General features: G+C 47.1%; 1 protein-coding gene across 2 annotated transcripts in view; it reads left to right on the forward strand.

The window, feature by feature from the left end:
- Positions 1–13,825, forward strand: part of GRIK2 (glutamate receptor, ionotropic, kainate 2) — a 918,110-nt gene that overhangs the window by 342,604 nt on the left and 561,681 nt on the right. For both annotated transcript variants that reach the window (XM_015418620.1, XM_015418619.1), the window contains exon 6: positions 10,707–10,880. In XM_015418620.1, the coding sequence (XP_015274106.1) occupies positions 10,707–10,880 (174 nt within the window). The remainder of the gene's footprint in view (positions 1–10,706; positions 10,881–13,825) is intronic.

Consider the following 13,825-nt stretch of genomic DNA (forward strand, 5'->3'; position numbering starts at 1 on the left):
GGCAAAGACTTTACCTTCTCCCAACGACGCTAGCACATAGCTAATGACTGGTACGAGGTATGAGTGTTGCTGTAGTGCCCTGTTAATAGTGCATTTATAATCAGCACAGATTCTTACTGACCCGTCAGGCTTAATTGGTGTCACAATAGGGGTTTCCCATCTTGCATGTGATATCGGTTCTAACACACCTTCGGCCACAAGTTTGTCTAACTCGGCCTCAATACGTGGTTTCATGGAAAGGGGCACTTTTCTATACTTTAGCCGTATAGGCGCTACCAAAGGATCTAGATCATTCCCAGTGTACCATCAAATACATCAGCAAATTCAGTATACAGTGCATTCAATTTATTCATGCTGACCTGGTTAATTCCACTAATAGCAATTCCAAGAGCCTCGAACCAGTCCAATCCCAAAAGGCTAGCTCGGCGCCTCTCGGCAACAAGGAGGCTCAGTAACTCTCGGAACCCTTTAAATTGTACCTCAAAAGTGGCTTCCCCAGCCACAGGAATACGTTTCCCCTGGAAATCGGAGAGGTGGATACTGTCATGCCTGCCCCCAACCCGGCGCCTGGGAGCTCTGAAACTGAGGACTCCATGCCTTTAACACCATTGGAGGCATGGGGGTCTTTGTCAAACCTAAGTACCAGAAAGGATGAGCACCAGCCTCCAGAACAGCCTGCACCTGAAACTGATCAGGCAGTGCCTGGCCCCAGCAGCACGCCACCCGATTCTCCACCACCTGTCGACCGGCTGAGGGATCGGAGACGCCGGGACTTGGCAACCAGACGCAAAGAGGCATGGTTGGAGATCAATAAGCCCGAAGTTCTAGCAGGATCAAGGATTTCACGAGGCAGTGCTAATGAGGCACTAATGAGTTAACAACCCAGCGAGCTATTTGAATAGGTCGCTGACTGCTGGCAAATTGTGCTGGCAAACTCGTCCTTCGGACCAGAAGCTCTATACCTCTGACTCTGTTCCTGATATCTGGCTACTGACTGACTTCCTGGCTCCTGACTCCAGTCTGCGTTTTGACGACCCCCTGGCTCTTGATCCTCAGCTCTGCACCCTCACTTTGACGCTTGCCTATCTGGACTCTGACTCTCGGTAACGCTCTGACTACGGCCTGGCTTTATGTATTGGGACTTTTGCTCTGGTTGTTTTGCTCTCTCTCTGGCTTGACTCTCGGACTGGACTGTGAACTCCCCCTCTCTGCCTTGCCCCACTGACCCTGTTGTGACAAATACTGCTCGGCTTCAAACGCCGACAACTCCATCGCGGGAACAAATGCTGCAACGTTTCTGAGGAGATGGCGGTCACAGCTGATTCCGAGTCGACTTCCATCTCACACAGTATGCCATTCAGCAGGACGGTGACATCGATCTTCTTCCTGGATCATGATCCGGTCTTTAGGATGGTCGATGGGCAGGAACAGCAGTTGGTCAGATGGCAATCTTTAGACCTTGCGCTGTCCTCACCGTGAACCTGGGGACATGTACGAGGAGATGACAGTGGTGTCCTCTTCTTCTTAGACCTGCAGACTCTGGCCAAATGGCCCTACTTGTCACAGGATCAGCAAACGATGTCCTTCGCCCAGCAGTGATCCTGCTCGTGGTCTCCGCCGCATCCGGCACAGACTCGCCTTGGTGTGGTTTTCACTGGGGTCTGCTTGGCTCTCAGAGCTCGAGAATGGTTGACATCATCACGCTCACCTTCGGACTCACTTGTTGATTCGTGGTGCACTGACTTGCTGGCCCCCTGTTGGATTGGGGTCAGGTTCTGTTGCACTTCTTGTGTTGCCTTCTCTGCGGCCTCAGCGGCTACAGCTTCTGAGTAGGCCACAGTGTAGGTGAGGGCTTGCCGGGCGATCAGCCGCTACTGCAGCTTCTCATCTTTCATGCCACAGATGAGCCAGTCGAGGAGCGCTTCCTCCAGGTCTGAGAAGTTTCACGGGTGTGCAGCCTTCCTTAATGCTGACACATACTCAGCTACTGTCTCATTGGCTGCCTGGGACCGTTTATAGAATGTGTGCCGACTAGTGATCTGCGATGGTTGCGGCGCAAAATGCCCCTTCAGCTTCAGGTCAGCCAAGGACACTTCCTTGATTTCAGCGGGAACAACCAGGGACCGAACGACGTCGAATACAGCTCTCCCACAGGAACTGAGGAGCATCTCCTTCTGCTGGTCCTCGTCATCGATCTTGTCCACCTGGAGGTGGAACTCGAACCTGGCTAGGTAGGAATCCCAGTCCTCTGAACGCTTTGAACCACGGGTTGACGACCATCACTATTCGGGGTGCAGGCACTGGCACTAGTGCTGCAGCCGCTTGATCAGCTGGGTCTCATTCTTCTGCCCTGGGTCCTTCAGGGGCTTCTTGGTCATCCGCCGTTCTGGCATCAGTTCAGCGGGGGTGCCTACCCACTCTAGAATCCCATCCTTGTCACTATTTGTTAAGTACGAGACTCAACACAGCTTTTGAACAGTGAATCAGCTTTATTAACGAAGTCAGAAGAAATCATGAATGAGACAAAAACATAGAGCAACAGGCTCTCGTTTAAACAGTTCGGGCTTAGGTAGCCACGCCCACAAGTCAGTTAACAACCAATCACTATTTACATATAAGGTCCAATCAAGAGTGCTTCCCTCCAGAACATTGTGCAGCTCTGATTGGTGTATTTACAATCCTGTTTCAGAACTCAAGCGAATGCAGAACTTAATACATAACAGCATGTGTATAAGTACTTATGGGAAGCAGCACTCCAAACTCCTGGCAGAATGGCGACAGCTGGTGGCCAATGGGATTGTTGTAGGAGGCTGCTGGGATATGTAGTTCAGTGTGAAGGAAGTATTTTTGAAACTGCTTTTGATAAATTCAACCTTTCAAACGTTTCAAAGCTGGGGGTGGGGGTGAGAATAGAGGAGCCGCATCCTGGGTCCTGTATGCTGCTGGGGTTTTTATTTAAAAGCTTGGAGTGAAGCTGAAGTCATGGGCATCACTCTCAGATAGCCCCCTCCTTCCCTCCCTATCTGAGAAAAAACTCATCTTTTCAATTAGCCCCTTTGAAAAGTACTGGGTTCGCCGCATGGAGGACTTGGATGACGACATACTGTAGCACACGTTTATTGTACTTCACACAGACAAAGACTAGCTAGAAACCAGCTAGAAAGGGAGCGGTTGCGCAGGCAGCTAATGCCTGCAGTAACAACACTAGCGAACAGCCACTATGGCTGTTCGAGATCACCGTGGCCGGGGTGAGCTCCCGGCCCTAGTCCCAGCTCCCGCCCACCCAGTGGCTCAAAAGTGTACTCATGAGTAGACAAATGGGTACCTGCCATAGGTGGCAGGGGGCACCCATCTCCTGACGGTGTGTGCCAGGAGTGCGGCGGCGGCAGTACCGATGGCGGCGGAGTAATGGCGGCAGCAGAGACGATCTGAGGATGTGGCGATGACGGATGGAGGTGGAGCTGTGATGACACGACGACGCAGAAGACGCAGCACGGCGGAGCCTGAGGGACATTGGCCGAGCCACAGTTGGAGCAGCCGCGCACCAGAAGGACACCAGCAGCAGCCTGCCGAGGATGCCATCGGCCCACCCGAAGCACCGGAAGTAACATCAGAAGCCCGCCCTCCCACAAAGAGAGAAAGCAACAGACCGTATGCCACTGGGTGCCGGTAGGCAGTCCCTTCCCAAAAATGAATTGTGGCCCTAGATTAGGATTAATTGGTATTTATACTCTCTGTAAACCGCTCTGAGACCCTTCGGGGTCAAGGGTGGTATAGAAATCAAAACTATAAATAATTAAATAAATAATAAAATAACTGGCCAACAGGGCCAACTATATACATATCCACCCAGCAACCCCCCATTCCCATTGGAGGGTTTGAATGTCCCGCCAAGGTGGCTATTGGTTGGGGCTGGGGGATCCAGGATCTGAAGTTTCCATTGTTCTCAGATCCAAGCTCTGGCATGTCATGCAGACCCCTGGTGGCAGTTCACGTATATAACACCCCTCCCCCATAGTTATGACTCTGCCTATGTCACGTAGTCCTGCAGGTACGCAGGGGGGCGGCGCTCCCGTGTGAAATGCCTGGGGGTCGGCACTGGCTCACTCGCCTCTAGGTCCAGTTGTTTAGCTATGTCCAGGGGTGGTTGCGCCAGTTGTGGGGCCAGCTGGTGGGCTATTGGTTTGCTTTCCTCCAGAAGAGTGTCGCCCGGCGCAGCCTCTTCACTGGGATGGGTGTCGGCTGGGGTGTTGGGTTCCTGAACAGGGACAGCCACCCCGGTCGTCAACTGGGGGGGGGGGTTTCCCCGGCTTTGGGAGTTGCCGCCTCCACAGTTGATCAATGTGTCTCTGCAGAAGGTGACCGTCCTCTGTTGACACCTTGTAGGAGACGGGACCTTTGACTTTGGTGTCACGGCCTGCTATCCAAGGGGGTCTGGACCTGTAGTTCTGGAGGAACACTGGGTACCTTGGGAAGAACCCCCTCAGAGCCTCCCGCTGTTCGGTCAACCTCTTTGAGTCTGGTGTCCAGTTGGGGTGCAGTTGATCCAGCAACGTTGTCGGGCGCCGGCCCATTAGCAGCTCGGCGGGGCTGTGACCTGTGACAGGGTTAGGCTTTGTCCTATAGGTCAGGAGGAACCGGGTGAGGCAGAACTTCCAGTCCCCTTCTGAAATCTGGCTAAGGGCTTCCTTCGCGGTCCACACCATCCGCTCTGTCTGACCGTTGGTCACGGGTTGGAAGGGTGCCGAGCGGATGTGCCTGATCAGATTCCTCTGCAGGAACTCTTGGAACTCTGCAGACATGAAGGCTGCCCCATTGTCTGAGACTATAGTATCTGGCAGGCCATGCGTGGCGAAGAGCCTGCGTAGGGATCGGATTACTGCCTTGGTGGAGGTAGTGGACACGGGGCTGACCTTCAGCCATTTGGAGTAGGAGTCAACTGTGATTAGGAATGTTAATCCCTGGAACAGTCCGGCAAAATCGAGATGTAGCCGGGATTGAGGGTTGACTCCCAGGACTGGGAAGGTGCACTTGGCGGGTTGGGCCGAACTTTGTGGCATGTCTGGCACCTCTGGACCCATGACTCGATCTCGGCATCAATCCCCGGCCACCACACATAGCTCCGAGCCAGGGCCTTCATTCTCACAATGCCGGGGTGTGCCTCGTGGAGGGACGCAAGGACCCTCTGTCTAAGAGCGCCAGGAACCACTACCCGATCTCCCCACAAAAGGCACCCTTTGAGTGCCAACAGCTCATCTTTGTGGGTAGTGAACGCTGCGAATTCAGCCCCCGGGGAGGAAGCTGGCCAACCCCTCACCACCCAGCCCAAACCCGGGAGATAAGGGGGTTGCGGTTTGACTTGGCCGCGATATCGGTGGCTTGCAGAGGGGGCTGCAGAAGGTCCTCAATGAGTAGAACTCCCATGGCAGGCACTGGGTCAGCGTCCGCGACAAGGAGCGGCAGCCTTCTCAGGGCATTGGCGTGGCCCGTTGCTTTGCCCGAGAGGTGCTCCAGGCGGTACTGGTACCCATCCAGGAAGAGTGACCACCTGAGCACCCGGGGAGACATGATTTGTGGTGTTTGCTTGTCGGCAGCCAGGAGGCCCAGAAGGGGCTTATGGTCTGTAACAATCGTCAAGGGGCGCCCATATACGAAGTTGTGGGATTTTTTTACCCCTGCCACAATCGCCAACCCCTCCCTGTAGATTTCCGCATAGTTGTGCTCCGCGGCCGTCAGCGTCCGCGAGTAATAGGCCACGGGGACCTCGCAGCCATCAGGGAGGACGTGTCCGAGAACTGCGTCAACACCGTAGGGGGAGGCGTTGCACGCTAGGACGACTGGGAGGGATTCATCATAATGGGCCAGCACATCGTTCGAAATCAGAAGTGCTTTAACCCCCCTGAACGCCGCCCCCTCCCTCGGGCCCCAGGTCCATGGGACTGACATCGGGGGCACCTGGGGGGGCAGGGAAATTTTTCTGCACATTTGGGGCAATCCCAAGATGTGCAGAAAAATCTAAAAACTGTAAAAAAAACTATAGGGGGATACTTAAATCCCCCCAAAAGTAAAAGAGCATTCCCTGCACATGCGCAGGGAACGCACTTACCCCTGTTGTTAGCGGCGGTGACAGCGGGCAGCTCAGAGTGTGCAAGGCTTGCTGGTGTTGCTGTTGTGGGCGGAGGTGGCGGTGTCGAAGAGTCTGGCGGGCCTGGCTGCTTGGAGCCGTGCAGGACTTGCCAGTGTTGGTGTTGTGGGCCATGGCGGTGGTGGGGAGAAGTCTTGGCAGCTTGGGAGCTGTGGGGAATACTCCCCCCTCCATGAGCCAGCCTCCCCATAGCCAACCAGTTATCCTTCGAGCCATGGGGCAGGGGATGCCGCCACTGCTGTGTCTCTCCCAAGCGAGCGGCCTCCCTGCAGCCAGCAAGTTGGCCTTGGAGCTGTGGAGCAGGGGTTGCCACTGCTGGGTTTCTCCAAGGTAAGCAGCCTCCCTGCAGCTAGCCAGTCATCCCTGGAGCCGTGGGGCAGGGGATGCCACCACCACTGGGCCTCTCACAAGTGAGCGGCCTCCCCGCAGCCAGCAAGTCGGCCGTGGAGCAGGGGACGCCGTTGCTGCCAGGTCTTTCCGAAGTGAGTGACCTCCCCTCAGCCAGAAAAACAATGAGGAAGCTGTAGAAAGGGATGCAGAAGAGGGGGGGGGGAGAAGAAACAGGGAAAGAAACAGGGAGGAAAGAGGGGCAGACTGACTTGCCAGTGTACAACGGTGGGGGAAGAGGGGTGAGACATAGAAGGGGAGAGAGAAGAAAGGGGGTAAGAAAGGATTCTTAGAGAAGGGGGTGGGGAGGAAAACTAACATAGAAGGAGTGAGAGGAGAAGAGGAGGTGAGGGAAAATTGACAGATAAAACAGGAGGGAACTTTGACAGAGAAGGGTTAGAGGGAAGCAAAGGGGGGGGAAATGCCCCCTCCACGTAAGTTTCTTGTGGGTCTCCCCTTGTATCAAGTAATTATACATCAGAAAGAGGGGAGAATGAAACATGAAGTGGCAGCGGCTGTGTGGTATTTGTGACATGTGGCTCCACCCTCAATGTGTAAAATCATGAGTTATTGATTGTTATAGCATCAGAGGTCATTAAAGAGTCTGTGATGCCATTTCAAAGTGCTAGGGCAACTTAACATATGCACACAGTATACCCAGAAGGCTCATAAATACGGTGTTCCACATTCATACAGATGTACATATACAATTCTTATTTCATTAATATACTTGAAATAATGTGCCATCAAAAACTGCTGAAATCATGAATTTCTAGCATGCCAAGAATGCACGTGAAGCTGTGCTTAGCATGTTGCTAAGGTCAGCAATATATTTGGCTATGTTTGTCCAAAGCAGAGTCCATCCACTAGTAGCTCCCTCTTCCCATGTATGCATGTGTTGGTTGTGCAGTGTGGAAAGAGTAGATCAGAAGGCACAGTTATACTGAGGTATCCTTTTTTTTTTCTGAGGAAACTAGTTCTGGAAAATGAGAGTGAACTGTAAAATAACCCAGTTGCCACAGTAGTAAGTAGTTGGCAAGTATGTGCTACATGCTTATTTGAAGTGCACCACTGTAGAAAATCTGCTGGATATTCAGTGTTGCTAGTGGCAAGGCACTAGTGGTAAGGCATGTTAAAACAAAGGAATAATAAAATAAGGCAGAAAAAGAGAGCTATGATGAATAACTCTGCTTCAATGAAATATTGCATTTGCTTATTAAGGCACCAGTGTTGGGAGACAATTTGTGCTTCTTTCCCCCCTCCCTGAATAATTGAAGATAAACTTAATCTGGTGACAGCTAAGGATAATTTGGGACATGCCAGCAGATGATAGATTTTGGTGCTCAGTGGAGCCATGTAACTTGCATCACTTTTGGCTCTTCTGCTTTATTAATTACTTCTTACCTGACACAGCGAAAGTCTTGTCTAATAAATTTTCCAGTCACACTGTTTAGCTGTGCTGTTTGGAAGTGTACTTTCCCATGATTGATTTGGAACCTAATGTAATAGCTCATTAATTCTCTGAACTGTTGTGCATATTTATTATAATTTTGAGTAAACAGGAATTTGTTTAAATTACATAATTACTTATACAATTGTCCAAGTTGTCTGGAATCATCCCTCATTTAAAAGCAAAAGGCTTTGGTAATGCGAAAGTGCTGTGATTTTACATTCTTCTAAGTACTTTCACACCTAGCCAAGTTGTTTAATGTCCGTTACCTGTAAAGGGATTTTGCCATCTCCTGCAGTGTCTTACATTTTCTTTTGGATTCTGCCAGCAGGATTTTTTTGCTAAAGCATTCTTGAAATGTGTTGGGCATTTTTCCCTTTCCCCCCCTTTTGCATTGTGACATGCTATAGCTGGGATGAATTGTATTTAATCTATATTTGAAGGCAATGGTGTGCGTACACTGATGAGTTAATGTGCCACTTGGATATGGTTTAATAGTTGAAGCATCCACTGGATAAGTGATTATGTTTGGGCATCTTCCAGCTCTTGGATTGTATAATATTTATGTTTGTGTGTGTGTATGTGGGTGGGTGGGTGTTTCTGAGGGAACAAGAGAGAGAGACTGAACAAAACAGTACCTTAAATCCAGGATAGGAGGGCAGATTGGTGTTTTTAAAAAGGCACCTGGCACACTGTAATACAGAGCCAGAAGAAAACATGACCTAGTAGCACTGTGGAAAATGATACTATAAGCCCTAACTGGAAGTTGGAATGTTAACTATCTTTGAGATTAGTTTGGGTTCTTGTATTAACAATGTGCAATTAATCATATGATACTGCTGTGGAAGGGCGGCTGTTGCTCTGTTTTCTCTTTCCTTTACTCCCCCCTCTCGTGAGAATAAATAAACATACTCAGGCCAATCCCAGCCCAAGAACTGTCACTTAAAAAGAGAGTCTGGGCTCTAGCAATTGCTTTTTTAAAAATTACAGAGTATAAAGAACATTGCTCTGGGGATTTATGAGGAAAGCTATATTTAGCAAAAAAAATGTGATAGAGCTTTGTCAGGCAAACAACTTTGTCTCATTGATTAAACATTGTTTTTTAAGGCAATCATCTTCATGCACACGGACAGTGGCACAGGAGCCACTTTCATATTGTGTTATCCCATGTTACTGGGACATGTGTTAGAAATCAGAATCTATGTGGATTCCCTTGCTCTCTGTCCAGTTAACACAGATCTTGATAATAAGCCTATGTAATTGGACCAGCACTGCATTTTCAATAGCCTTACCTGAAGTAGGGAAATTATAGACACACTTTGTAAGAAAAATGGGATCAGATCAAGAGGCCCATCCTTTCAATCTGTCCAACATCCGCTTTTTCACCACAGCCAAACAAATACCTCCAAGGTATTTTCACCACAAGCCAAGGACGAAGCCTTTCCTGCTGTTGCCCTCATCTAGCAGCTGGTGTGAAGATGTAACCTGCTTCTGTCATTTAGTGACTGATAAGTCTATTCTCCATGAATGTACTGATTCCACTATACACACCTCAAGTCGCAATTATAAAATTATTTGACAGGTTAAAATGTTAACATTGTGGAAAAGACACTGTTGCATTTGAATGGCAAAGTACACCAAAACACTCATCTAGCTCAGTATCCTATTTTTTCACAGTGGCCAGCTAGGTAACTCCAGGAACCTCATCACCCATGAACTGAAAATTGAAATGACACGTCAGAACTAAATAAACCCATTTCAGTAATTTTATCATTACATGCTAGAGCAGGTTTACAGAGCCTGTGACTCACTGAAGTGAATGCAGCCCAGGTATGGTGGCTTAACAGGGAGTCCCTGAGCTTTCTGTTTTTGTTGTCTGCCTCAGAGTGTAAAAAACAAACAAAAAGGGAGTGGGTCCAGTTCTTGGCAGGCCTACAGTACATGGCTGGTGGATTCGCAAGTCGCAAGTTGTGCAACACTACACAAATATGTTGGACTTCCTTAGCTGCTTTGTATCAACTATGTGACTTAGAGTCAGGTAGGCAACATCTCATTGGGGGCACTGTTCTCTGTTCTTGGAAGTCGTATTGCATTAACTGGAATTTGCAGTTCTGTAACTGTGTACAACACTGCAGCTGTCATCTGAGATGCTGAGAACTCCTAGATGTTTTGTTTAGAATTTTAGTCCCCATCTGCCCTTCCCATGTTCTACCAGTATTTAAAGACACCAACATTGATGGGGAAGACAAATGTTGCTGGGAAAATGGTGTGAATAGAAGCACAGTTAAGCTTGTAGATTCCTGTGGCTTTAGACACAATGTGCTGGTGCTGATCATTTGGTTTTGTAATTTAGAATAACTGATGAATCACATAAAACAGGATTATTAAAGTAACATTTGTGTAATTCACACTTAGAAAATGCTAATAAAAAGCAAGGGATGTTGTTCAGTATCATTGGGAGACCTTTCCATTACTGTATTATATTAATGGTTCTTCATTTCAGTTATGGCTCTTAGTACATATAGGTACCAAGTAGCTGCATAAATTAGGTTAATTGTGGAATTATTAGCAAATTAATTTAGTATGTATCATTTTGAGCTTATTTGGTGCTCTTAATTATTGTAAAGTCTCATGCCTGCATTTGAGAAATGAAACAGCAAAAATTCAGTGAAGATGCAGAATGTATGAAAGCATTTACAAATGTCTGTCTTTTCCTTCCTTCAGGACCTTTTTGCTCTTGATGTAGAGCCCTATCGATACAGTGGCGTGAACATGACTGGATTTAGAATTTTAAATATAGAAAATAGCCAGGTTACATCAATAATTGAAAAGTGGTCTATGGAAAGATTGCAGGCACCTCCAAAACCCGATTCAGGTTTGCTGGATGGATTTATGACGGTATGAATACCAATTTACTATTTAGTTTATGCATACCTAACTTCATTGTTCAGAATTTCAGCCTTCCATTCACAATATGCCATTATTGCATAACTTCTTTGTAGTCACTTTAGTGTAATCATAATGTTCCTAACATCAAGAATTGACAAAAGTGTGTGGTCTGAATCCTGAAAGCTGTCATGTAAGCACAGCAACTTGAAATGTTGGAAGATAGGTCTTGATACCTGCATATGGGTCCAGTTGTGGCTCTGGTGGCTGCTGTGAAGGGCCATATTCCTATCCAGGTTTGTGTGTAGTTCCCTGTGAAATATTTATGTGCATTTGGATCATTTAGAATAGTAAATACACAAGACCTGGTTAAGGTTTTTGTAGCGTGGCCAACATAGGGGTTGGTTTTAACTGCCAGGCAATGCACAAGCTCACCTTCTGTTGCTAATCAGTTTCATTTAATATGGCAAGTTGAAGGTTATAAGAATTCTGGAGCTGTTTGAAATAGTATAGAACTATTTCTCCTTGGTGTAGTAGGAGATTCTGTTTCACGGCAGAGTTATTGCATTGGGCCAGCATTACACATCTATTGTTCAGTTACTTTAAGTCTATTAAATATTGATCTTAAACAGTCTTCATCCATTAAATATTGATGCAGTTTGATTAGCTGTTGGAGAACCCTTGTTATAACCATTTTTAAAATGGGGGTGAACAGAGGACATTTCCTTGCAATCAGTCAAAGTGCCATAACCAGATTTATGCCTGCCTTTGTGTAATAGCCTTTCAGTAACAATACAATAATATCCCTTTCATATGTACTAAATTCAGCAGTGGAAAATAAGGTATTGCTGTGGAATTAGGGAATTATGTCTGTGCAATTATAATGCTTGTCTCTTTCGGAACACCTAGTTGGATAGATTTCTAGAATGGGAGACAGAGAGAGCACAGCTTCCATAGAATGAAGATACAACTGAGAGAGAAAGAGAGAGGGACAGACTTGCTTTTAAAATTAGAAACATTTTTGTATTGATTTGACCCATTTTCCCTTTTCCACAGTATTTTGGTTGTGTGCATGAATATTTCCTTCTTTGCATGAACCCAGTAAGATCAGTAGGGCTGAGAGATAGACATCCTGTACGTTTCATAGCTCAGTGAGGATGTGAGACCAGCAATTCAAGATCAGCAAAACAGCCACTAACATCTGTGCTGTGGATGTTGTATGGGGCATCACAAAATAGTGTACAGTGGCAGGAAGCAGAAGAGCTGTCCTTCAGCATGTAATTTTCAATGCAGTTAGATATCCAACATGGTATCAAGGCAACCATTAATTTATTCAAATGTTATCATATTTTGTATTCAGCTTGACAGAGTACATCTGTTGTAACTGTATAAATATTTTTTTTAAAAAATCCTACTTTTCACAACACTCACTTGAAAATGAAGAGAACACAAAACCAAATAAAAAAATAATCTGGAAAAAGAACAACCATTGATTTCCATATCAACAGTAAAGTTTATCTTGGGCTCCAACAGAAGATAAAACAAAGAAATCTAGTAAAACAAGAAAGATAAAAGTTGTTAGTGTCAAATGCCTGAATTACAAAAGCAGTGAATATATTATCTAGGGAAACTATCAGTTTCCCAGATACAAAACGGGTACAAGTGCTGAAGGTGGATTATACCTGTGATGTGTAAGCATGCCTATATATGTTCAAACACTGATGCACAGATCAAACTCAAGAAGGGGGTTAGAAGCTATTCTTCTAACCCCGTTTTTGAGAATCAGTCTCTTCTACCCTGAGTAATGGCTACATAATTTTTTTTATTTGACGATGGGGAAGGGGTTATTTTGTATTTATATAATGTTAACACTTATGCTTTGGTCATCAAAAGATTCAGTAAACTTCTGGTTGCAAGACAATGCACTATTGCCAACACTGGGAACATCCCAATTTGTTTCAGACACACGCTTAAATTACTTATACATCTCATCTCCCCCCCCCCCCCCCCCCCCACCAGTGAGGCCTCTACACATAAACCGTTTTGGGGGAAAACAGCCCCATTATCACTAGTGGTAACATAGTCATTTGTCACTATATAATATCCCAGAGCTTATACATTTCTCCCTGGCTTTATCTCCAAGCTATGGAAGGAAATAAAAGAAAGAAAGAATTGGATTCATTTATGAAGTCTCATGGCTCAGTTAACCCTTTTAATTGGTTCCTAGAAGCTATCATCTGAGTCCATCTATTCAGTGGTTAAGACACTGAACTGCAGGCTGTGGAAGGTCGGTAGTTCAGCAGTTCGAGACCCGAGTGTGCCGCATGACAGAGTGAGCTCCCGTCTCTAGTTCCAGCTCCTGCCAACCTAGCAGTTCGAAAGCAAGAAATTGCATGTAGATAAATAGGTACCACTTCAGTGGGAAGGTAACAGCGTTGCGTTCCGTGCACCTTGGTGTTTACTCATGCCGGCCACATGACCACGGAAATGACTTTGGACAGTGCTGGCTCTTCGGCTTTGAAACGGAGATGACCACTGCAACCGTAGAGTTGGATTCGACTGGCTTTCGAGCAAGGGAACATTTACCTTTTCCTTTAAGTGCTTGTAAAATGGCTGTGGTTATTTGTTTAAAATGTTCCCCCATAAGGTTTAATTGAGCTGTAGTTCCAGAGAGGGGCCTGCAGGGGTATCACTCACTGGGTTGAATGGGGCTTCCTCATCTGCTGGCCTACAGTTCCCAGCTGCCCCAAGGCCAAAAAGTGCGGGAAAACAGGGACTGTCCCAAGGCAGTCTTCATCCCTGGAAGGCAGCAGAAATTCAGCCACTCCACAGTCGGCTGGACTGGGGAATGAATGGAAGTTTCTCTGCTCTCTTGGGCAAGAGAGAGAGGCTGAAGTACAGGTGAGCCCACAGCCTTCAGAGGTAGAGACTATTGAGTGTAGGGAAAGAGGATTGTG

This window comes from Gekko japonicus, unplaced genomic scaffold (genome assembly GCF_001447785.1).
Source record: "Gekko japonicus isolate JY-2015 unplaced genomic scaffold, Gekko_japonicus_V1.1 scaffold464, whole genome shotgun sequence".
Classification (NCBI taxonomy): Eukaryota; Metazoa; Chordata; class Lepidosauria; order Squamata; family Gekkonidae; genus Gekko; species Gekko japonicus.